The following is a 22865-nucleotide window of genomic DNA, read 5'->3' as shown; positions in this document are numbered from 1 at the left end:
TGAGAATGGGTAATCCACTCTGGATTCTTCTCTTTCTGTGCTATTTGGAGGACGAGGAAGAGAATAAAAGAAGGGATCTAAGGCAGGTCCGATAAGATGAGAGGTGAACTACCCTTAAAAATGAAAAAGAAGACAAAAAAAAAGCAGCATTTACATAGAACATTAATGCAGAAAAACTTCCCAAAGCACTTCACAGAGGAGTCATCAGCAAAAACAAAAGGGGCCAAGCCAAAGAAGGAGATATTGTGAAGGGTGACCAAAAGCTTGGTAAAATGACGTGAGTTTTGAGGAGGGTCTTAGAGAGGTGGAGGAGTTTAGGGAGGGAATTCTAGAGAATGGGGCCTAGGTAGCTGAAGGCACAACCATCAATGGTGGAGCAAAACGAGGCAGAGATGCACAAGAGGCCAGAGTCAGTGGGACAGAGATTTGGGGGCTCAGGATGGTTATAGGGCTGGAGCAGGTTACAGAGAGAGGGAGGGGAGAGGCCTTTAAATTAGTGCATACGTTCTAAAGTACTCGCACTTAAACAGGAATGGTGAAAAAGAAACATCGAAATTACAAGAGATGACCAAAGATTTGGTCAAATAGGTGGGTTTTAAGGAGGGGCTTAAAGGAGGAGAGGGAGGTGGAAAGGTGAAGTGGTTTGGCGCTGAAGACATGGTTGCCAATGCTGGAATGAACGGTTGCACAGAAGAGGCCTGCAAATAAAATAAATTCTGCCAACATCCATTGTCTAAGCTCACACATGAAGAATGGCCAGTTGGATGTAGTACCAGAGGGCAGCTGCACCTTGTAGCAAAAAGTCAACAATTTTAGGAGAGGAGGGGAGAAACTTAGAGGGGAAAACAGTTTTAAAAAAGAAAAACGATTTAATTTCTAAAGCAATAGGGGGAAAAATTCGGTTGATTAGTGCCTCCCTTTAGCGCCCTAAACGGGGCGCAAAGCAACTACTGCCCGGGCGCGGTGATGTTTGGGCCGCTCATGAAATTGACCAGATATTTTGCGGCGGCGCTAAACACTACCGCCACGATCTCCTGCGCCTGCAGATCGTGACGTCAGTCAAGCGTGTATCGCCCCGGTAGCGCCCCAGACCGGATATTGAGTGGCGCCCCGTGCCTTTCCGCCTGCAACGAAAGATAGAGGGGAACGTTTTGTAGTTGGGAAGGGACTGGGGGAGCGCTATTTAAAGGCGGCCGCTTCCTGCCTGTTTTTGTCGGTGACAATTTTGCACCACACATTCTGAGAGAGAGAGAGAGACTTCTGGAGAGATTCAATGCTGTGTGAAGGAGTTTTGGGTACTGAGCAGCACTTTGCAGGTTCATTTTGATTTGTCCTTCCTTGTATCGATTTAGAAGAGACTATGGGGGCTGCACTCTGAGCTCTTCCCCTGGGTCTCTCCATTGTTCTTTCCAACAGATTTGATGTACAGGTCTCTCCAGGCCGAGATTCAAGGCTGCAATGAGCAGGGTGTGGCTGGAGAGCAAGATCGACCCTCCCCTTTAAGAACTGGCTAGCACCAGTGTGTTTGTGTTCCATTGCTAACTGACATCACATGAGCTTCGCCAGCGCTCTGAGGTAGCGCCTCGCTCCTCAGCGTTAGCGCCTTAAGAGAGGTGTGTAGCACCTGATTTAGCGCTCCAATCACCTCCAGGGACAATAGAAGCCAAGTTTGCAGTCGGAGGTGATAATTAGCGCCAGGCACTAAACTTTGCGCCCTGTCGATAATTGCGCCCCAAACGGGGCGATACTGAATTTATCCCTTATAGACTTTTAATCCTCCATCTTCAGACTAATCTTTGTGTTCTTGCGAAAGCATTGGCAGTTATGGATGGTCCCTCAAGAAAGAGATTGACTTCATTACTGGGGTTCAGTTCACTTTAAATAGGACCCACGGTTGCTCTTGTTCTTGAATAGTTGCTATTTGTGCTATAGATTTCTGGCAGGAAATGGCATCGCACTTTTGACACGCTGCTAAACCCAAACTGAAACAACTGAGCAAAATGCAAATTTGCTCGACTAAAAATATCACTTAAACAAAATGCTGCCACTCAGAAATAGAATGAAAGTCCTGACCATGCATCGACTAGACAAATCAGGAGAGGATTGAAATTGTACCAAACCACAGCCAGCTAGCGTTTATATTGCACTTGTGATCAGTGGAAAACTATTTCAGCCAGTTATGTGCTTTTGCAAAAACTTCAAAACTTTCGCGTGCAGCCATGCATGATACAGCCTAAAACTATTCTGCACTTGAGGCCAGGAAAAAAAGCAAAATCAGATCCCAACTTGTCTGTTTGCCATTTATATCCGAAGAATAGCGAAACAAGAATCTTTCCTTCCTCCTTCCCTCCCGTTATAGTTGTCTGGTCCCTCAGGACTTCACCATATTAGTTAAGTTGGCAATAATCTAGGTGCTGCAGTATGGGAGGTGCCATCTTTTGGCGACATCAAACTGAGGCCCTGCCAACTTGTTCTGGACATTTAACAACAGCAACAACTTGCATTTCTATAGCGCCTTTAAGATAGTAAAATGTCCCAAGGCGCTTCCAAGCAGCATTATCAAACAAAATTCGACACTGAGCCACACAAGGATATATTAGGACAGGTGGCCAAAAGCTTGGTCAAAGAGGTAGGTTTTAAGGAGTGTCTTAAAAGGAGGCGAGAGAGGTGGAGAGGCGGTGAGGTTTAGGGAGGGGATTCCAGAGCTTAGGGCATCAGTCGGTGGAGGAACGGGCATCAATGGTGTTGCAATGAAAAACGGGGATGCGCAAAAGGCTAGAACTGGAGAAGCACGGAGATCTCGGAGGGTTGTAGGGCTGGAGGAGGTTACAGAGATAGGGAGGGGGCGAGGCCATGGAGGGATTTGAAAACAAGGATGAGAATTTTAAAATCGAGGCACTGCTGGACCGGGAGCCAATGGAGGTCAGTGAACACAGGGGCGATGGGTGAACGGGACTTGGTGCGAGTTAGAAGACGGGCAGCAGAGTTTTGGATGACCTCAATTTATGGAGGGTGGAAGGTTGAAGGCCGGCCAGGAGAGCATTGGAAAAGTCGAGTCTAGAGGTAACACAGGCAGGGATGAGGGTTCCAGCAGCGGATGAGCTGAGGCAGCGGTGGAGACGGCTGATGTTACAGAGGTGGAACTAGGCTGTCTTGGTGATGCAGTGGATATGGGTTTGGAAGCTCATCTCAAGGTCAAATAGGATGCCAAGGTTGTGAGTGGTCTAGTTTAGCCTCAGACAGTGGCCAGGGAGAGGGATGGAGTCAGTGGCTAGGGAACAGAGTTTGTGGCGGGGACTGAAGACAATGTCACGGGGACTGAAAACAATGTCATCGGTCTTCCCAATATTTAGGTGGAGGAAATTTCTGCTCATCCAGTACTGGATGTCGGATAAGCAGCGTGAGAGATCAAAGGCAGTGGAGGGGCCGAGAGAGGTGGTGTTGAGGTAGAGCTGGGTATCGTCAGCGTAAATGTGGAACGAGACGTGTTTTCAGATGATGTCGCCGAGGGGCAGCAAGTCAGTGCATGGGAAAAATCCGATGATACTATTTAAAGAGGGGCAAGGAGTTTGAATACTGTCCTGACAAATATTCTACCACCATCACTACCACCACAAAAAACAGATTAATTGGTCAGTCACTTCTGAGATCTTGCTGTGCGCAAACGGCTGCCGCGTTTGCCTGCATAATAACAATTTCAAACAGCTTCAAAAGTGTTTCATTGGTCATGGAACCCTTTAGAATATCCTGAGGATGTCATAAGGTGCCACCTAATTGTTTTTTTTTATTCGTTTTTTTATGGGATCTGGGTGACGTAAGAAAACTACTAGGCACTTGGTCTAAGCGTTAAACAAAGCTTTAATCAACTGTTTTACAACATGGAGGTCTAGTTGTGTCCTTCACTAGTTCCTGTTAAGAATGTCCTGCGCAAGCTGGGCCCGTGCCCGAGTATTTATACTCTCCCTGGACAGTGCCACCCGTAGGCTGCTCAGTATTATTTCATAAGTCTTTCTTTCATGAATGACTGATTCATGTCACTGGGCGTCGCTGGCAAGGCCAGCATTTATTGCCCATCCCTAGTTGCCCTTGAGAAGGTGATGGTGAGCCACCTTCTTGAATTGCTGCAGTCCGTGTGGTGAAGGTACTCCCACAGTGCTGTTAGGGAGTTCCAGGATTTTGACCCAGCAACGGTGAAGGAACGGCGATATACTTCTAAGTCAGGATGGTGTGTGACTTGGAGGGGAACTTGAAAGCGGTGGTGTTCCCATGCGCCTGCTGCCCTTGTCCTTCTAGGTGGAAGAGGTCGCGGGTTTGGAAGGTGCTGCTGAAGAAGCCTTGGCAAGTTGCTGCAGTGCATCTTGTATATGGTACACACTGCAGCCACGGTACGCCGGTGGTGGAGGGAGTGAATATTTATGGTGGTAGATGGGGTGCCAATCAAGCGGGCTGCTTTGTCCTGAATGGTGTCGAGCTTCTTGAGTGTTGTTGGAGCTGCACTCATCCAGGCAAGTGGAGCGTATTCCATCACACTCCTGACTTGTGCCTTGTAGATGGTGGAAAGGCTTTGGGGAGTCAGGAGGTGAGACATTCGCCGCAAAATACCCAGCCTCTGACTTACTCTTGCAGCCACAGTATTTATGTGGCTGGTCCAGTTAAGTTTCTGGTCAATGTTGACCCCCAGGATGTTGATGGTGGGGGATTCGTCGATGGTAATGCCATGGAATGTCAAGGGGCGGAGGTTAGGCTCTCGCTTGTTGGAGATAGTCATTACCTGGCACGTCTGTGACGCAAATGTTACCTGCCACTTATCAGCCCAAACCTGAACATTCTCCAGGACATGTTGCATGCGGGCATGCACTGCTTCATTATCTGAGGAGTTGTGAATGGTGCTGAACACTGTGCAATCATCAGCGCACATCCCCATTTCTGACCTTATGTTGGAGGGAAGGTCACTGATGAAGCAGCTGAAGATCATTGGACGTAGGACACTGAACTGAGGAACTCCTGCAGCGATGTCCTGGGGCTGTGATGATTGACCTTCAATCACCACAACCATCTTCCTTTGTGCTAGGTATGACTCCAGCCAGTGGAGAGTTTTCCCCCTGATTCCCATTGACTTCAGTTTTACTAGGGCTCCTTGATGCCACACTCGGTCAAATGCTGCCTTTTTGTCAAGGGCAGTCACTCTCACCTCACCTCTGGAATTCAGCTCCTTTGTCCATGTTTGGACCAAGGCTATAATGAGGTCTGGAGCTGAGTGGTCTTGGCGGAACCCAAACTGGGCATCAGTGAGCAGGTTATTGGTGAGTAAGTGTTGCTTGATAGCACTGTCGATGACACCTTCCATCACTTGCTGATGATTGAGAGTAGACTGATGGGGCGGTAATTGGCCAGATTGGATTTGTCCTGCTTTTTGTGGACAGGACATACCTGGGCAGTTTCCCACATTGTCGGATAGATGCCAGTGTTGTAGCTGTACTGGAACAGCTTGGCTAGAGGTGCGGCTAGTTCTGGAGCACAAGTCTTCAGCACGACAGCCGGGATGTTGTCGGGGCCCACAGCCTTTGCTGTATCCAGTGCGCTCAGCCGTTTCTTGATATCACGTGGAGTGAATCGAATTGGCTGAAGGCTGGCTTCTGTGATGGTGGGGACCTCAGGAGGAGGCCAATATGGATCATCCATTCGGCACCTCTGGCTGAAGATGGTTGCAAACACTTCAGCCTTGTCTTTTTGCACTCACGTGCTGGGCTCCAGCATCATTGAGGATGGGGATATTCATGGAGCCTCCTCCTCCTCCAGTTAGTTGTTTACTGGTCCACCACCATTCACGACTCGGTATGGTAGGACTGCAGAGCTTTGATCTGATCCGCTGATTGTGGGATTGCTTAGCCCTGTCTATAGCATGCTGCTTACACTTTTTAGCATGCATGTAGTCCTGAGTTGCAGCTTCCCCAGGTTGGCACCTCATTTTTAGGTATGTTTGGTGCTGCTCCTGGCATGCTCTTCTACACTCCTCATTGAACCAGGGGCAAATGCCTTCACTTCACCGCTGACTGCAAATTCCGGGCCATTATCGGGTTTCCTCTGGAGAGGAGGAGACCGGCAATGGCAGATTTCACTGGGCTAGGAAATTTTAAACTTTCCCCAAAGAAGCAACAAATATTGTTACGATTATATATATCGTTTACGCATACATTGGTGGACGCCATTGTTCTAGCAATACCCCGCTTCCCTTTAAATAAAAATGAGCACTTATGTTTTATAGCTCTTAGTTAAAGCCAACAAATGACTCTGTTGATGTTTTCTGTCTGCACTTGGAGGAAGTACTGTGGGCTCAGCTCGGGCTCTTCCACTGTGCACATCAACACTTGGTTGTGCAACGGCAACTCTTGATACTTAGTGAGGAAATGCGTCATTCAAGTGACTGCATTGTTATCGCTGAAAAGACAGAACCATTGCTCTGAAAAGTATGCAACAAAGACAGACAATGGGGATTAGGCATTAAAAAAAGACTTGATTCAAAATGAATACATACATTTTTAAGGGAAAAGGGCAGGTGACAAAGAGTTAGAGTTCTGTCCTTTCACACTTCTGGGATCAGGCTTTGAATCAGGCCCACCGTGAGGAGATGAAACTGTCCTCTCTCTACTGTCTGTAAAGCAATCCGCCCTTTGGTATTAAATTGGCAGTCTCATTCAGATAAACCACAAGAATGGCTGATGGGGGAAGATATAAATATCAATCTGATTTAGCAGGTCATGCTCTTCTGAAGTAGGAGTCAAGGGGTATTATGGGGTAGAGTACAGGGAGTTTTACTCAGTACCTAACTCATACTGGGAGTGCATAGAAACATAGAAACATAGAAGATAGGAGCAGGAGTAGGCCATTCGGCCCCTCGAGCCTGCTCCGCCATTCAATGAGATCATGGCGGATCATCCAAATTCAGTACCCTGTCCCTGCCTTCTCCCCATACCCCTTCATCCCTTTAGCCTTAAGAAATATATCCAACTCCTTCTTGAATATATTTAATGAATTGGCCTCAACTGCCTTCTGTGGTAGAGAATTCCACAGGTTCACCACGCTCTGGGTGAAGAAATTCCTCCTCATTTCTGTCCTAAATGGCTTACCCCTTATCCTTAGACTGTGACCCCTGGTTCTGGACTCCCCGACCATCGGGAACATCCTTCCTGCATCTAGTCTGTCCAGTCCTGTCAGAATTTTATAAGTTTCAATGAGATCCCCTCTCATTCTTCTAAACTCCAGCGAGTATAAGCCCAATTGACCCAATCTCTCCTCATACGTCATTCCTGCCATCCCAGGTATCAGCCTGGTGAATCTTCGCTGAACTCCTTCTATGGCAAGAACATCCTTCCTCAGATAAGGCGACCAAAACTGCACACAATACTCAAGGTGTGGTCTCACCAAGGCCCTGTACAACTGCAGCAAGACATCCTTGTTCCTGTACTCAAACCCTCTCGCTATAAAGGCCAACATACCATTTGCCTTCTTAACCACCTGCTGCACCTGCATGCTTACCTTCAGCGACTGGTGCACAAGGACACCCAGGTCTCGTTGCACTTCCCCTTCTCCCAATCTACTGCCATTCAGATAATAATCTGCCTTCCTGTTTTTGACACCAAAGTGGATAACCTCGCATTTATCCACCTCGCACGGTAGAGCGACGTAGAGGGAGAATTACTCTGCTTCTAACCAATGCTGCACTCAATGTGAGACTGCTTGACGGGACAGTATAGAAACTTTACTCTGTATCTAGTCTTTATTACACCTGACCTGGGGTGCTTTAAGCTAACAGTGAGTACAAATGTTGAAAAGTGTTCCTTATATACATAGCATATGGTTCAAATCTGAGCAAAATATAGAGTTCAGAAGCAAATTAAAGTTATAGAAAGATCATCGACCTGAAACGTTAACTCTGTTCCTCTCTCCACAGATGCTGCCTGACCTGCTGAGCATTTCCAGCATTTTCTGTTTTTATTAAAGTTATAGAAACTCTCGCTAACTAAACAAATACAGTACTTGCCGATAAGTTTTCTGGAGATAGATAGCACTATAATTAATGTCAAATGAGTTTCACAGAATAAATGCAGTGTGGTTAATTTGTTCTCTGCACGGTGCCACTGGGCTGTCACTTGTTATATGACCTCAACCCACTCAACGTAGCTGTGTTACTGGCACCTGTCCCAATCCAGAACTACAGTGGAGACAATACCGTCTACCACAGAAGGCAGTAGAGGCCAATTCATTAAATATATTCAAGACGGAGTTAGATATATTTCTTAAGGCTAAAGGGATCAAGGGATATGGGGAGAAAGCAGGGACAGGGTACTGAATTTGGATGATCAGCCATGATCTCATTGAATGGCGGAGCAGGCTCGAGGGGCCGAATGGCCTACTCCTGCTCCTATCTTCTATATTGGCATTTGAATTGAGTAAACTGAAGGCTGTGATGACCAAGCGTTTATTTATTTTTAAAAGTTCCAGCAAAAAGAAAACATTAAATTCCAAACGAAGGGTTAGAGTGCCATGTTCTGGGGTTGCTGGCATTATGCTAGGCTAAAAACAGCCTGAAAAAGTGTGTGAGAGAGAGAGGAATTGCCAGCTTGGCTTTAAAATAGGAGAAGAAAACATATCTTTGTACAGAAAGATTCTTCCCATCTTTCCTGAAGGGGCTGACTTTTTGTTGGGATGTCGTTTCGCAGATGCCAGCAGCCCTGTGATACTTGGCCCATTCTTCATGGGTGAGACTCGACACTTAAGCATCCGTGCAGCTATCAGACTGTGGTGGGTCTAACAGCTGAGCTCAGGCCAGCAGTAACCTGGGGGGGAAAATTCAGTTGTTTGCGACTCCCGTTAGCGCCTTAAGAGGGCGCTAATGGGGCGCAAAGCAACTAGCGCCCGGGCGTAGCGATGTTTGCGCCGCTCGCGAAATTAACTAGACATTTTGCGGGGGCGCTAAACACTACCGCCACGATCTCCTGCGCCGGCAGATCGTGACGTCAGTCAAGTGCGCAACGTCCCGGTAACGCCCCGGACTGGCTATTGAGTGGCGCCCCCTGCCTTACCGCCTGCCGCTAGCAACGACAGGTTGAGGGGAGCGTTATGCTGTCAGAAAGGGACTAGGGGAGCGCTATTTAAAGGCGACCGCTTCCTGCCATTTTTTGTCGGTGACATTTTTGCACCACGCAGTCAGAGAGAGAGAGAGAGAGACTTCTGGAGAGATTCAACGCTGTGTGAAGGAGTTTTGGGTACTGAGCAGCACTTTGCAGGTTCATTTTGATTTGCCCTTCCTTGCTTCGCCAGCGCTCTGAGGTAGCGCCTCACTCCTCGGCCTTTGCACCTTAAGACAGGTGTGAAGCGCCTGATTTAGCGCTCCAATCACCTCCAGGGGCAATAAAAGCCAAGTTTGCTGTTGGAGGCGATAATTAGCACCAGGCGCTAAACTTTGCGCACAGCCGATAATGGCGCCCCAAACGGGGCGATACCGAATTTTTCCCCCCTGGTGTTCACCATGCACACATCCCAGACCAGTAGGAATCATTTGATAGTTGATTGGCTGTTGATTTTTCTGTTCCCCCCCAGCCCAGGGACACGAAGGTTAAATCCAGTGTCCTATCTGCTGCCTCACCTAAGGGCAGTTGACTCATCACAGGCAGGGGAACAGATTTGGCATAGTACCACCCTACATAGTGACTGTACCCATTACACCACTGGGGGAGCAGAAAATGTATCTTCCTTAAAGGAAAATCATTCTTTGAAATGTTTGGTATGAGTTTACTTTTATCTATCATCCAGTTATCTTAAGCAGTTCAAAAACTGAAGGTGGGCTGAGGGTGGGAGGTTTTCTGAAGCATACTTCTAGTTTGTAGTCTTCTAAATTGTTATCCAAAATAATATATTTTTGGGTGCTAGAACATCTAACGTGAGCTTACAGCCTCCATTGGGGATTTGTTTAGCGCCTAGAATGTTTGACATTGATTTAGTTCGAACACTCTCCACAGCCAATCAAAGTTTTGACCTGCAAGGAGTTAAATGGTAGAAATGAACAATAATTGGGGCTTTTTAAGTGGAATAGATATCACATGGGTTGTATTAATACTGTACATGGGAACATTAAAAACTCCTTGCTTGGCCAAGATAGGCTAGATCATGCAACCAAAAAACATTGTTCTACCTCAGCTTCATCACGACGAACAGCACTTCAGTAAGTTTAGCTAGTGCTTCAAGAATGTGAATAAACATCTTGTCTCGTCACACTAATGCAGTATAGTCCATAGTCCATAACTAAATGTGTATGAAGAACAACTCAGAAGGCTATGAACTAGGCTTAGGCTGCAGACTTCCTCCCCTTCAGTTTTTTTAAACTGTTTTTAGATAATTGTATGACAGATTAGATTTAAATAATTCCAAACATTTTGAAGAACAGTCTTCCTTTAAGGAAGGAATTTCTTGGTGAATTAATGGGCAAACGCACTGTGTGGTGTGTTACTATGCCATACTGTCAAGAAAGCCTCAGTTGAGTTCTCAGTGCTGAATTAACTGTGAGTCTGGATTAAAACCAACGCTTAAAAAAAAAACTCTTATTGAAGCTGTCGGTGGAGTAGCACTGCCCAGGAAGGCTTTGCCCTCTGTCAAGATGCCAGTGTTCAGCGCCTGAAGAGATGGTCATTTGCCATAGTCTGATTTGGCTGGCTGACTGACTGACTGACTGACTGGATGGGAATTTCCAATTCTGCCCTCGCTTGGCCACAAATTTCCACCTATTAAGGTGAGCAGGCTGAAAATCACAAGCTGGCGAGTGGTGAATTAGAAAACCCTGACCACTGACTCCCGCCACAATCCTGAGATCAGCATAAACCACCTCTCAAACATCTCGCTCCGAGCTGAGCGCAAACAGCAGCCCGCCCACCGCACAACCCACCACTCAAAAAAATATCTTCATTACAGAATAGTAATGGCTTAAACTGCTGAAAAAACATTACTTTTAGATTTTTTTCCACTGATTAGGCCATAAGGAACATGGAAAGTTTCAAGATCAGAAAAGACTCCGCAGTCCATCTAAATCACTCATTCGCTCAGATATCCAATTCTCCCTTAAATGTTTCCACCTATCTGCCTCTCCGGGTAGTGCAGTGCACACGTTCATCACCCTCTATGTAGGGTAGGTAAATCGAAACCATCCCCGTACCTTCTGTCTTCGAAGCTTCAGCCCATGTGCCCTGTTCTAGAGTGTACGGCAATCTCAAACATATCATCGGGGCTTGATTTATCTATTCGCTTAAGGATTTTGAATACATGAATAACATCTCTCCTCAGCTTGATCTCTTCCGGAGAAGCAATCTCAGGTTCTTCAATGTCTCCTCATGCCTTAAGCTAGAAATCAAAATGGTTGCCCATTTCTGCACTGTCTTCAATGCCTGACTAGCCAACCAACTGTTGCCAGTAACTTTTTTGCCTAGTTGCCACAGCACACTATGGGTTCTATAATTCCACAGGAACATAACGAACACCGCAACTCTCAGAATGGGGGTGAAATTGGTCTTGGGCGCTACCGAAAATGGGTGAAAGCGAATTGGCAGCCCGTCTTACACTCCGTCCAATTTTTCTTTTAACCGGTGGAAAAAAAGCGGACAGAGTGTAAAATGGGCTACCTATTCGCCATTGCCCGTTTTTTGCGCTCCACCCAAGATGAATTTTGCCCCCATTGTTTCTCTCTCCCTACACACAGAATTTGTCCACAGCAGCTGGAGACCAGCAGCAGCAGTCCCAGGTGAAATGTTCAATTCCAGCCCCAGACAGAAGGGCAGACCTACGTAAAGGCATTTTCAAGCATTAAATAATCTCGCTTACATTAAAATTTACCGACTTGTATTTAGAATTGTGTAATAGAAACATAGAAACATAGAAGATAGGAGCAGGAGTAGGCCATTCGGCCCTTCGAGCCTGCTCCGCCATTCAATGAGATCATGGCTGATCATTCAAATTCAGTACCCTGTCCCTGCCTTCTCCCCATATCCCTTGATCCCTTTAGCCTCAAGAAATATATCCAACTCTTCCTTGAATATATTTAATGAACTGGCCTCCACCGCCCTCTGTGGCAGAGAGTTCCGCAGGTTCACCACTCTCTGGGTGAAGAAATTCATACTTGCTCTCGAGTCAGTACAAAGAAGGTTCACTCGGTTAATCCCGGGGATGAGGGGATGGACATATGAGGAGAGGTTGAGTAGATTGGGACTCTACTCATTGGAGTTCAGAAGAATGAGAGGTGATCTTATTGAAACATATAAGATTGTGAAGGGGTTGGATCGGGTGGATGCGGGGAGGATGTTCCAGATGATGGGTGAAACTAGAACTAGGGGGCATAGTCTTAGAATAAGGGGCTGCTCTTTCAAAACTGAGATGAGGAGGAACTACTTCACTCAGAGGGTGGTAGGTCCATGGAATATGCTGCCCCAAAAAGCTGTCGAAGCTACATCATTACATAAATTTAAAACAGAAATAGACAGTTTCCTAGAAGAAAAGGGAATTAAGGGTTACGGGGAGCGGGCAGGAATTTGGACATGAGTTTAGGTGCGGATCGGTCATGGCCCTGTGGGTAGCGGAGCGGGCCCAGGGGCCGTGTAGCCTGATCCTGCTCCTGTTTCGTGTGTCTAATTCTGTTAGATTCAGGAGATAGTCCTGTCATAGTGGATTGGCGGTTAGGATCAGATCAGCCATGATCTTATTGAATGGCGGAGCAGGCTCGAGGGGCCAATTGGCCTACTCCTGCTCCTATTTCTTATGTTCTTATGTTCTTATGTTCAGCCCTAAATGTCCTACCCCTTATCCTTAGACTATGACCCCTGGTTCTGGGCTCCCCGACCATCGGGAACATCCTTCCAGCATCTAGTCTGTCCAGGCCTGACAGAGTTTTATAGGTTTCGATGAGATTGAAATTGCTTGTGACGTCACTAATGTTAGTTGAGATCTTCCCATTATGACAGTGTTAATGAGGGGGGTGGGCGGGGCGGGGCCTGCACCTGTCCCATATATGGCACACAAGTTAGCAGACAGCTGTGGACAAAGTTTCACATGAGGAAATCTTTTATGTGTAAGCGAAAGGAATTCAGGGTCGGACATTGGACTGGATAGGAACCTGGTTAACAACCAGGAAAAAAGAATATTCATGACAGGTGTAATGTCAGACTGAGGGGAAATGTTAACTGGAGTGTCACAGGGGCCAGTGCATGGATTGCTGTTGCTTATTATCTACATAAATGACCTGGGCACTGACGGCACTAAAATGGGGCGAAGAATAGAGACACAGGGTTCATTTTGAGATCTGCAGAAAATTCAAATCCATTATGCAAATGAGCAGACAACTTTCAAAAGGGAATTGGATATATATTTTAAAAAGAACATTTGTTTCAGGGCTGTGGGGAAAGAGCAGGGGAGTGGGACTAATTGGAGAGCTCTTTCAAAGAGCCGGCACAGGCACGATGAGCCAAATTGCCTCCTTCTGTGCTGTATGGTTCTATATCTTGCAGATGAAATGGAACACTGTTAAACACAATGCCAGGGGTTTTCCATATGGCCAGTGGGGTGGTCTTGTAAAGGCTGTGTATAAAACGCAAATATTTCCTGACCTGTATGTGAAGTGGAGGCTGAAAGCATGTAGCAATGTCCATTCTGATAGGACGTTCTGGTCACTATCATCACTGTGCCCTATATGGTAATTGCTCAAATAATTTGCATTTCTGATTTGCAATTTGTTGGTATCCAAATATATCCAGCGCTGTAAGGTTATGTATTCCCCTTCCTCCACACAAGCACATACATATATATAATATATATATGCACACACACATTGGGGCAGTAATTCCTCCCCAAACGCGTGAGTACGGAAGGGGTACTCACGCGTCTGGTCGGAGGAAATGCCGGTTTTCAGCATGCACAGCGCATGCGCTGAAAACCGGCATTTCCTCTCCTCTAACCCAAGAGGTGAAGAGGCTAGCGCGTGCGCTGTAGGGGGCAGCGCGTGCGTCTTGGATTTCCTCTGTTTTGGGGGATTTGCGCATGTGTAAAGGCCTCCGGTCTTTACGCTTGTAAAAAGCACACGTAAGTATTTATTTTTACAGGTAAGTGGTGTTTTAGTGCAATTTAGAATTTTTTTTTCCACAGGTTTATTATTTTAAAGAATCTACAATAAGGTAAGTTTAGTTTTAGACCCTTTTTATTAAAAATTTATTTTTTTCAAAAAAAAAATTGTTTAAATTATTTTTTTTAACTTATTTATACTTAATTTAATGATTGGGATTTTTTTTAAATTTTATTTAAAGTTTAAGTAGTGTTTTGGGGTGCAGTACTTCTCATGAGTTTGACAGTTCTTACTCTCAAACTTATGAATGAAGTTTCCCCTCCCCTGACTGGCTGAACAGTGCTCACCTGATCCCAGCCGGCACATCGCACTAACTACGCCGCTGGGTCAGGTTAGCACAGCGCGCCGACATCAGAACCTGGCCACTGAAAGGAAATCCACTGCGGGCCAGGTTTCAGATGTAGGCGCGCAGGGTGAGTGCACATCGGGGGCTTGCACGCGCGGCAAGCCCCCGACACCAAGTTCTGGGCCATTGCAATATAGATGAGCAGAAAACTAAATGTAGAATAATAGCAGAAATATGTTACTTTGAACATGCTAGGGCATGCTGCTTACCTGGACAGCCAGAAACCCGTCCTCATCTTGTAGGATTCGGTATGTATAAACCTGTTTTAGATACCTGTATGGAAAGAATAGACATGTTACTCTTCAGCTTATCAGTTGTGGTCAAAGGTGACTTCAAATTACAGATGAAGCTCATCATGCGAAAGAGACTGGTGCTGCAATGTGTATCCTTTCATCTCTGGGACCTGAGGTTGACTCCAACTCTGGGGAATCAAAATTTCCTATCCCTGCCTCCTCCTCCTTCTCTTCATGTAACTTCGCTTTTTCTGTCTTTCTCTCTCTTTCAATCTTCTCCCTTCTCTTCTGTATAAGAGTTAAGTAGAATGAATTTGGGGGTATTCGCAGCCCATTTCTTCATAGACATGAGCTTACAGCAAAAATTTGCTCAAAATTTGTCATGAAGTAATAGAGACCAAAAACATAACTGGTGTGAGAGTTTGAAAAAGTCACAGTGCAGGATGTAGTGTCCCATTGAGACTGGGCTTGAATTGTTCCTGCCTTGCCTGGTTTCCATAACTTTGATAATACAGGAAACTCTCGTTTAAACGGCACCTAAATATCCGGAATTCTCTATTAACCGGCAAAATTCATACTCCGAAAACACCTCAATAACCAGCAATGTTGCCGAGTCCGAGTCTCCCGTGGTGGCCGAGTTAGTCAGTGGGGGTAGTTCTCCAAACTGCCACTACTCGGCTTCTTGGCGCTATCGGAAGTCCAAACACCTCAATAACAGGAGTCTGACTCTTGTTTGTTAAAAATAGCCTCGGTAGATAACCCTCTCCGTCATCCGGAATTTTTAATCAACCGGCACCATCCTGGTCCCGTTGGTGCCGGATACCAGAGAGTTTCCTGTACAAGCATCTCCATCAATTATATTAAACATTAAATCTAAGAGATAAAGCTAGCGCAGTCTCAGACTCCAATGATACCAAATTTTGGCTTCAAGGAGGCTAATCACATGAGAAAGCCCATTCTGTATTCGCTGCTCACGATGTGGAGAAAGAAAGAAAGAAAGAAAGAAAGAGGTAGTGTGTCCATTTGCCATCAATATGTATGCTTTAAATAATACAGATGACCAAAATAAGGCCTTGATATCTTAAATGTTGACAGTATAGGGTCAATGCGGTGCTCTCAGCAGGGGGCAGCACTTGTAGAGGGTTGATTGCAGAAAGTTGCAGTCACACAGTCAATTAAACTGAGTGGACGGAAAACCATGGGCTGTGCAGCCTCTGTGCTCCCTGCACGCACTGCTCCCCACTGGTCCCTTACACCTCGAAACTAAGGATACAATTCTGAAGGGGTTGCAGGAACAGAGAGACCTGGGGATATGTGTACACAAATCGTTGAAGGTGGCAGGACAAGTTAAAAAAATAATTTAAAAAATCATACGGGATCCCGGGGTTCACAAACAGAGGCAAAGGGCTGGATTTTGCCAGTGTGGGCGGGCTGGGGCGTGTCAGGTGGCATTCGTGTCAGGACCCCGACTCCAAAGTGAAGTGTTGAAAAAGTGGGATTTTCCCCTAATTGGGCAATTGATTTCCAGCGTGTGGGAACCCCTGGCCCATTGAGTCTTTTCATACAGAAAGTCACCTCCGATGACATCATCAATGCTGCTAGATTTAAGGCCTGCAAGCAGCCTTGCTTCTTCTGAAAGCTTTAAACTTTATGGTAATTGTAGTAAGGAATTCATTGATCGACCATGTCCACCAGCAGGCAAAAGTGTGCTCCATGCTTCGATGAGCCCTCCCTCCAAGCTCTGGTGGAGGGAGCAAGATCTAATAAGGAGGTGCTCTTCCGTTCTCAGGGAGAAAAAAGCCTCCCCAGCAGACTAAAGCTGTGAGGCGGCAAGTGGCCGAGGAGGTCAACTCCATATCGATGAGCCGCAGAACCTGGCTGCAGTGCAGGAAAAGTGAGTTTGAATTTCCCTTCACCCTCAATCTGATCCCCATCGCCTCTCCTCACCAGCACTCTGCTTTGCTAACCTTTTCCTCCACATCCCACTTGACACTTACATCCCTGCACCCTTACCCATTGCCTCTCTCTCTATGGTCACATTCACTTAACTATTCAACCATATAGCCCTCACACTCTCTATCACTGTGATGCAACAACAACAACTTACAACACACAGGGAGGGCCCTTTGTCTCCTTCTAAGCATCTATGCTATGCATTCTCTACACTCACTCCTTCATTCTCACTCAAACTCCACTTGTGTCCCTCATTGCAGGAAAAGAGAGCCCACAATAAGAGGGAAAGAGCCATGATAGGAGGAGGGCCACCATCAGTAGTCCAGCTCACCGCCTGGGAGGAGGTGGCCCTGGAAATTGCTGGGATCGAGGAATATTCCCAAGTGGGGGATGGACAGATGGGCGCATCACAGCAAGCTGGTGACAGAATAGTTTGGCATCTTTCTCAATGACATTGCATGAGTCATTGATAATGATTCTGATGCTCTAACAGATTGACTTATGGTGTGGAGATGCCGGAGTTGGACTGGGGTGGACAAATGTAAGAAGTCACACAACACCAGGTTATAGTCCAACAGCTTTATTTGAAATCACAAGCTTTCGGAGCGCTGCTCCTTCTTCAGGTGAAGTGGAGAAATGCATAAAGACACAGCTTATATAGTCAGAGAATCATGTCAGATGTTTACAGGTAACCTTTCCAACTGCCATTTATCACACTTCGGCAGGGAGATAATCACAGCAGTCAAAGGTGTGAATGGTGTCCAAACAGGTCAGTCAGGGAAACATTACATCAAAGAACAATGAGGTGGGGTCACAAGGGGTCAAATATTGCAGATGCTGGGGTCTGTATGAAAAACAAAAAAACAGACAAAAAACATTTTTTTTGGCTGGAAATCACAGCAGGTCCGGCCGCATCTGTGTAGAGAGAACAAGCCAATGTCGACTCGAGTCTGGATGACCCTGCAGCAGGTGGGGTTACATGTAGCGTGACATGAACCCAAGATCTCGGTTGAGGCCGTCCTCATGGGTGCGGAACTTGGCTATCAGTTTCTGCGCGACGATTTTGCGTTGTCGTGTGTCTCGAAGGCCACCTTGGAGAATGCTTACCCGAAGATCGGAGGCTGAATGTCCTTGACTGCTGAAGTGTTCCCCGACTGGAAGGGAACACTCCTGCCTGGTGATTGTTGCGCGGTGTCCGTTCATCCGTTGTCGCAGTGTCTGCATGGTCTCGCCGATGTACCATGCTCCGGGGCATCCTTTCCTGCAACGTATGAGGTAGACAACGTTGGCCGAGTCACATGAGTATGTACCATGTACCTGGTGGGTGGTGTCCTCACATGTGATGATGGTATCTGTGTTGATGATCTGGCATGTCTTGCAGGGGTTGCTGTGGCAGGGTTGTGTGGTGCCGTGGTCGCTGTTCTCCTGAAAGCTGGGTAATTTGCTGCGAACGATGGTCTGTTTGAGGTTAGGCAGCTGTTTGAAAGCGAGTAGTGGAGGCGTGGGGATGGCCTTAGCGAGGTGTTCGTCGTCATCGCACCCCAATACGCAAACATCTTCATGCACAAGTTCGAGCAAGACTTCTTCGCTGCACAGGATCTCCAACCAACGCTTTACACCAGATACATCGACGACATTTTCTTCCTATGGACCCACGGCGAAGAATCACTGAAAAGACTACACGATAACATCAACAAGTTCCATCCCACCATCAAACTCACCATGGACTACTCCTCAGAATCAGTCTCATTCCTGGACACACGAATCTCCATCAAAGACGGACACCTCAGCACTTCACTCTACCACAAGCCCACGGACAACCTCACGATGCTTCACTTCTCCAGCTTCCACCCTAACCACGTTAAAGAAGCCATCCCCTATGGACAAGCCCTGCGAATACACAGGATCTGCTCAGACGAGGAGGAACGCGATGGACACCTACAGACACTGAAAGACGCCCTTGTAAGAACGGGATATGACGCTCAACTCGTCGATCGACGGTTCCGACGGGCCACAGCGAAAAATCGCATAGACCTCCTCAGAAGACAAACACGGGACACAACCAACAGAGTACCCTTCGTCGTCCAGTACTTCCCCGGAGCGGAGAAACTACGCCATGTTCTTCGCAGCCTTCAACATGTCATCGATGACGACGAACACCTCGCTAAGGCCATCCCCACGCCTCCACTACTCGCTTTCAAACAGCCGCCTAACCTCAAACAGACCATCGTTCGCAGCAAATTACCCAGCTTTCAGGAGAACAGCGACCACGACACCACACAACCCTGCCACAGCAACCTCTGCAAGACATGCCAGATCATCAACACAGATACCATCATCACACGTGAGGACACCACCCACCAGGTACATGGTACATACTCATGTGACTCGGCCAACGTTGTCTACCTCATACGTTGCAGGAAAGGATGCCCCGGAGCACGGTACATCGGCGAGACCATGCAGACACTGCGACAACGGATGAACGGACACCGCGCAACAATCACCAGGCAGGAATGTTCCCTCCCAGTCGGGGAACACTTCAGCAGTCAAGGACATTCAGCCTCCGATCTTCGGGTAAGCATTCTCCAAGGTGGCCTTCGAGACACACGACAACGCAAAATCGTCGAGCAGAAACTGATAGCCAAGTTCCGCACCCATGAGGACGGCCTCAACCGAGATCTTGGGTTCATGTCACGCTACATGTAACCCCACCTGATGCAGGGTCATCCAGACTCGAGTCGACATTGGCTTGTTCTCTCTACACAGATGCGGCTGGACCTGCTGTGATTTCCAGCCAAAAAAAATGTTTTTTGTCTGTTTTTTTGTTTTTCATACAGACCCCAGCATCTGCAATATTTGACCCCTTGTGACCCCACCTCATTGTTCTTTGATGTAATGTTTCCCTGACTGACCTGTTTGGACACCATTCACACCTTTGACTGCTGTGATTATCTCTCTGCCGAGGTGTGATAAATGGCAGTTGGAAAGGTTACCTGTAAACATCTGACATGATTCTCTGACTATATAAGCTGTGTCTTTATGCATTTCTCCACTTCACCTGAAGAAGGAGCAGCGCTCCGAAAGCTTGTGATTTCAAATAAAGCTGTTGGACTATAACCTGGTGTTGTGTGACTTCTTACAGATTGACTTATGATCATCTGCACTATTCAATGTGCATGTAACCTTGACCTCACATCTCTAACTCTTTCCTTTACTCCCCCACAGGGCCATCGAAAGCCCCCGTCCCCACTGTCCAGGAGGAACAGCCTGAGCTTCCAGACTCCTCAGAGGAAGCTGCAACCTCTGAGGGCGCAGCGTCAGCAGAATTCAGGGCAACCAGCACCAGCGCAGACACTCACACCTCGGTGGGACCTTTGCGAGATAGAGTAGTGTTGGCACCTGGTGTATCACAGCTCACAAGTGAGCATCAGCAGATGGCGGAGACAGGGACAGCAGTGGAGAGTCCTCGTCGGAGGGCGCAGGACTTTCCCAGCTCGGCTTAGCTGCATGTCGACCCTGTGCCTGCGGGTCCATCCAGAAGGAGTGCGGTGCTGGAACTCCAGGAACAGGTGCAGGAGTCTCTGGCAGGTTTTGTCTCCAGGGTCGCTGTGAGTGTGGAGTGAATGGAGGAGTCCATCACGAACTTGAGCAGAGCCTTTGTGGAGGCATTGGCGCATGAACGCATCACCGCGGAAAGGATGGCTAACTCCATGGTAAAGCTGGCTACCATAGAGGAGAGGATGGCTACGGCTATGGAGGAGCTTAGTCGCCAGGGTCTTGAAAACATGGACCTTGTTCAGAATAGAATGACATCTCTTGAGGAGCGATGGTCAGCTATTGAGCAGAGAAACCAGGCCTTCATGGAAGTCCTCTGGAGTAGGACTTCCAGTGCAGAAACAGGTCCTCATGGCCCCCCTGAAGTGCAGCAAGGTGCTGTCAAGCCACTTGCTAGCTCTGAAGTGGGGCTGACCCATGAGAGAGATGTTGGTGGCAGGCAACAAGGAAGTGGGGGCTCCTCTCCAAGCACTCACACGACCATGCCACTGTAAAGCCCTTGGTCAGAGCCCCACCAGAGCTCTCACCCAACTGAGATGGGCATCTCAGCCCCTGCACAGCCGCAGGAGCAGCAGATTGTTGCCGAGCCCTCACAGGTTCGCAACCCCAGAGGACGCCCGCCAAAGGCGTTGAGACAGGAGCAGCAAGAAAGTGAGCAATGGGCCTCCACATCTGCTGAAGCCACAGGGGAAGTACCGCATAGGAGGAAGATAATGCACAAGTAGTCGCAAGGGTAGTCACTTGGGTGCTGTGATGTATTGTATTTGGACCAGCCATCCTTGTCATGGTATCATAAACAGATTTGATGGCAAACTGTTGAAGTTGTAGCCTATGTCATTTCGCAAATGGAACTTTCACATTGAGGGCTTAGGGCGACTTGCAATTGTCAGTATGGTGATCAGAGTGATAGGAATCGGCAGGTTCTTGTCCACTGCCGATGCACTGGTAAGAAGGTACGAGACAAAAGTGTTTGATTGTGCAGGCTAAGCAAATCTGGCCAACATGAGTGCGTCCCTTGCATCCCAGGCAACAATATGGTCGCACTCTGGCGTCTTCTAGCCTGTGCAGCTTCAGGTGGGTGAGCAGCAGCTTGGCGCTCCTGCTGTTGGTGCTGCTCTTGTTCAGGGTTCTGCTGCTGAGCGGCTGGTCTTTGTCCACTTCTGATGTCCAGGAGAAAAGGAATTAAATGGTCGCCATGCTTCTGCTATATACCTCAGTTGAGGAAGCGCTCAGTCAAGGTGGGGAGAGGGGTTTCCCAGGAGGTCACACTGGAGATGGGTGTCAGGCTCCAAACTTCCACAACAATGAGTAGGCCTGCTAAAAGTTCCCCCAGACCAGAGACAACAAAGTTCTGCCACCTGCAAATGATGATTGCTGAAAACTCCTTTTTAATGGTGGAGCTGCAGCAGTTAGTAAGCAATCCACTTGTGAGGCCACCAGGATTACCTGGCGTGTTCCAGAGGAGGCATGTAGGATGGCAGAAATGTCTAAAAATCAGAAAGGGCTCTCAAAATTCCATTATAGAGGCAATTAAGTGGTTGTTAAGTGCCTTAAGGGCCTATCCTGCAAACTGGGTCTGAAACCCCGATTCTGGGAAAATTGCTTGGAGGCGGGATGGAGGCAGGATCAGGCCCGCACACCATTGTTTGCAATTTTAACACCTCACACGCCTCCAATCCCGCCTCCTTGGGCCTGGCAAATTTGAGCCATAGAGTACAAAAGCAAGGAAGTTATGATGAACGTTTATAAAACACTGATTCGGCCACAACTGGAGTATTGTGTACAATTCTGGGCACCGCACTTTAGAAAGGAATTGAAGGCCTTCAAGAGGGTGCAGAAAAGATTTACGAGAATGGTTCCAGGGATGAGGGTCTTCAGTTACGTGGATAGACTGGAGAAACTGGGGTTGTTCTCCTTAGAGCAGAGAAGATTGAGAGGTGTTCAAAATCATGAGGGGTCCAGACAGTAGATTGAGAGAAACTGTTCCCATTGGCAGAGGGGTCGAGAACCAGAGGACACAGATTTAAGGTGATTGGCAGAAGGTCCAAAGATGACATGAGGAGAAACTTTTTTACGCAGCGAGTGGTTATGATCTGGAATGCACTGGCACAAAGGGTGGTGGAGGCAGATTCAATCAATGCTTTCAAAAGGGAATTGGATAAGTACCTGAAAGAAAAAAATTTGCAGGGCTACAGAGAAAGGGCGGGTTATTGGGACTAGCTGAGGTGCTCTTGCAGAGAGCCGGCACAGGCTCGACGGGCCTCCTACTGTGCTGTAACCATTCTATGATTCTATGAAACCCTGAATCAGGTTTATTAAATAATATTAAACAGAAACAACAGCAAATCCAGTGGCTGTGGTGTATTTGGACTTTCAGAAGGCTGTTGATAAGGTCCCGCATAAGAGATTGGCGTGCAAAGTTAAAGCACATGGGATTGGGGGTAAGGTACTGATTTGGATAGAGAACTGGTTGGCAGACAGGAAGCAAAGAGTTGGAATAAATGGGTCTTTTTCCGAGTGGCAGGCAGTGACTAGTGGGGTACCGCAGGGATCGGTGCTAGGACCCCAGCTATTCACAATATATATTCATGATCTAGACGAGGGAACTAAATGTAATATCTCC

At 47.3% G+C, this 22865-nt stretch overlaps 1 protein-coding gene across 1 annotated transcript in view; it reads right to left on the bottom strand.

The window, feature by feature from the left end:
* LOC147125296 (phosphatidylinositol 3,4,5-trisphosphate 5-phosphatase 2A-like) overlaps nucleotides 1–22865 on the bottom strand; it is a 168968-nt gene that overhangs the window by 93699 nt on the left and 52404 nt on the right. Inside the window, exon 2 of the mRNA XM_086000790.1 lies at nucleotides 14711–14774. Coding sequence (XP_085856916.1) covers nucleotides 14711–14774 — 64 coding nt within the window. The remainder of the gene's footprint in view (nucleotides 1–14710; nucleotides 14775–22865) is intronic.

This window comes from Somniosus microcephalus, chromosome 1 (assembly GCF_052327205.1).
Source record: "Somniosus microcephalus isolate GS21.2 chromosome 1, FLI_Smic_1.0, whole genome shotgun sequence".
NCBI lineage: Eukaryota > Metazoa > Chordata > Chondrichthyes > Squaliformes > Somniosidae > Somniosus > Somniosus microcephalus.
The sequence above is the reverse complement of the archived record's forward strand: the minus strand, read 5'-3'. Positions and strand labels throughout refer to the sequence as shown.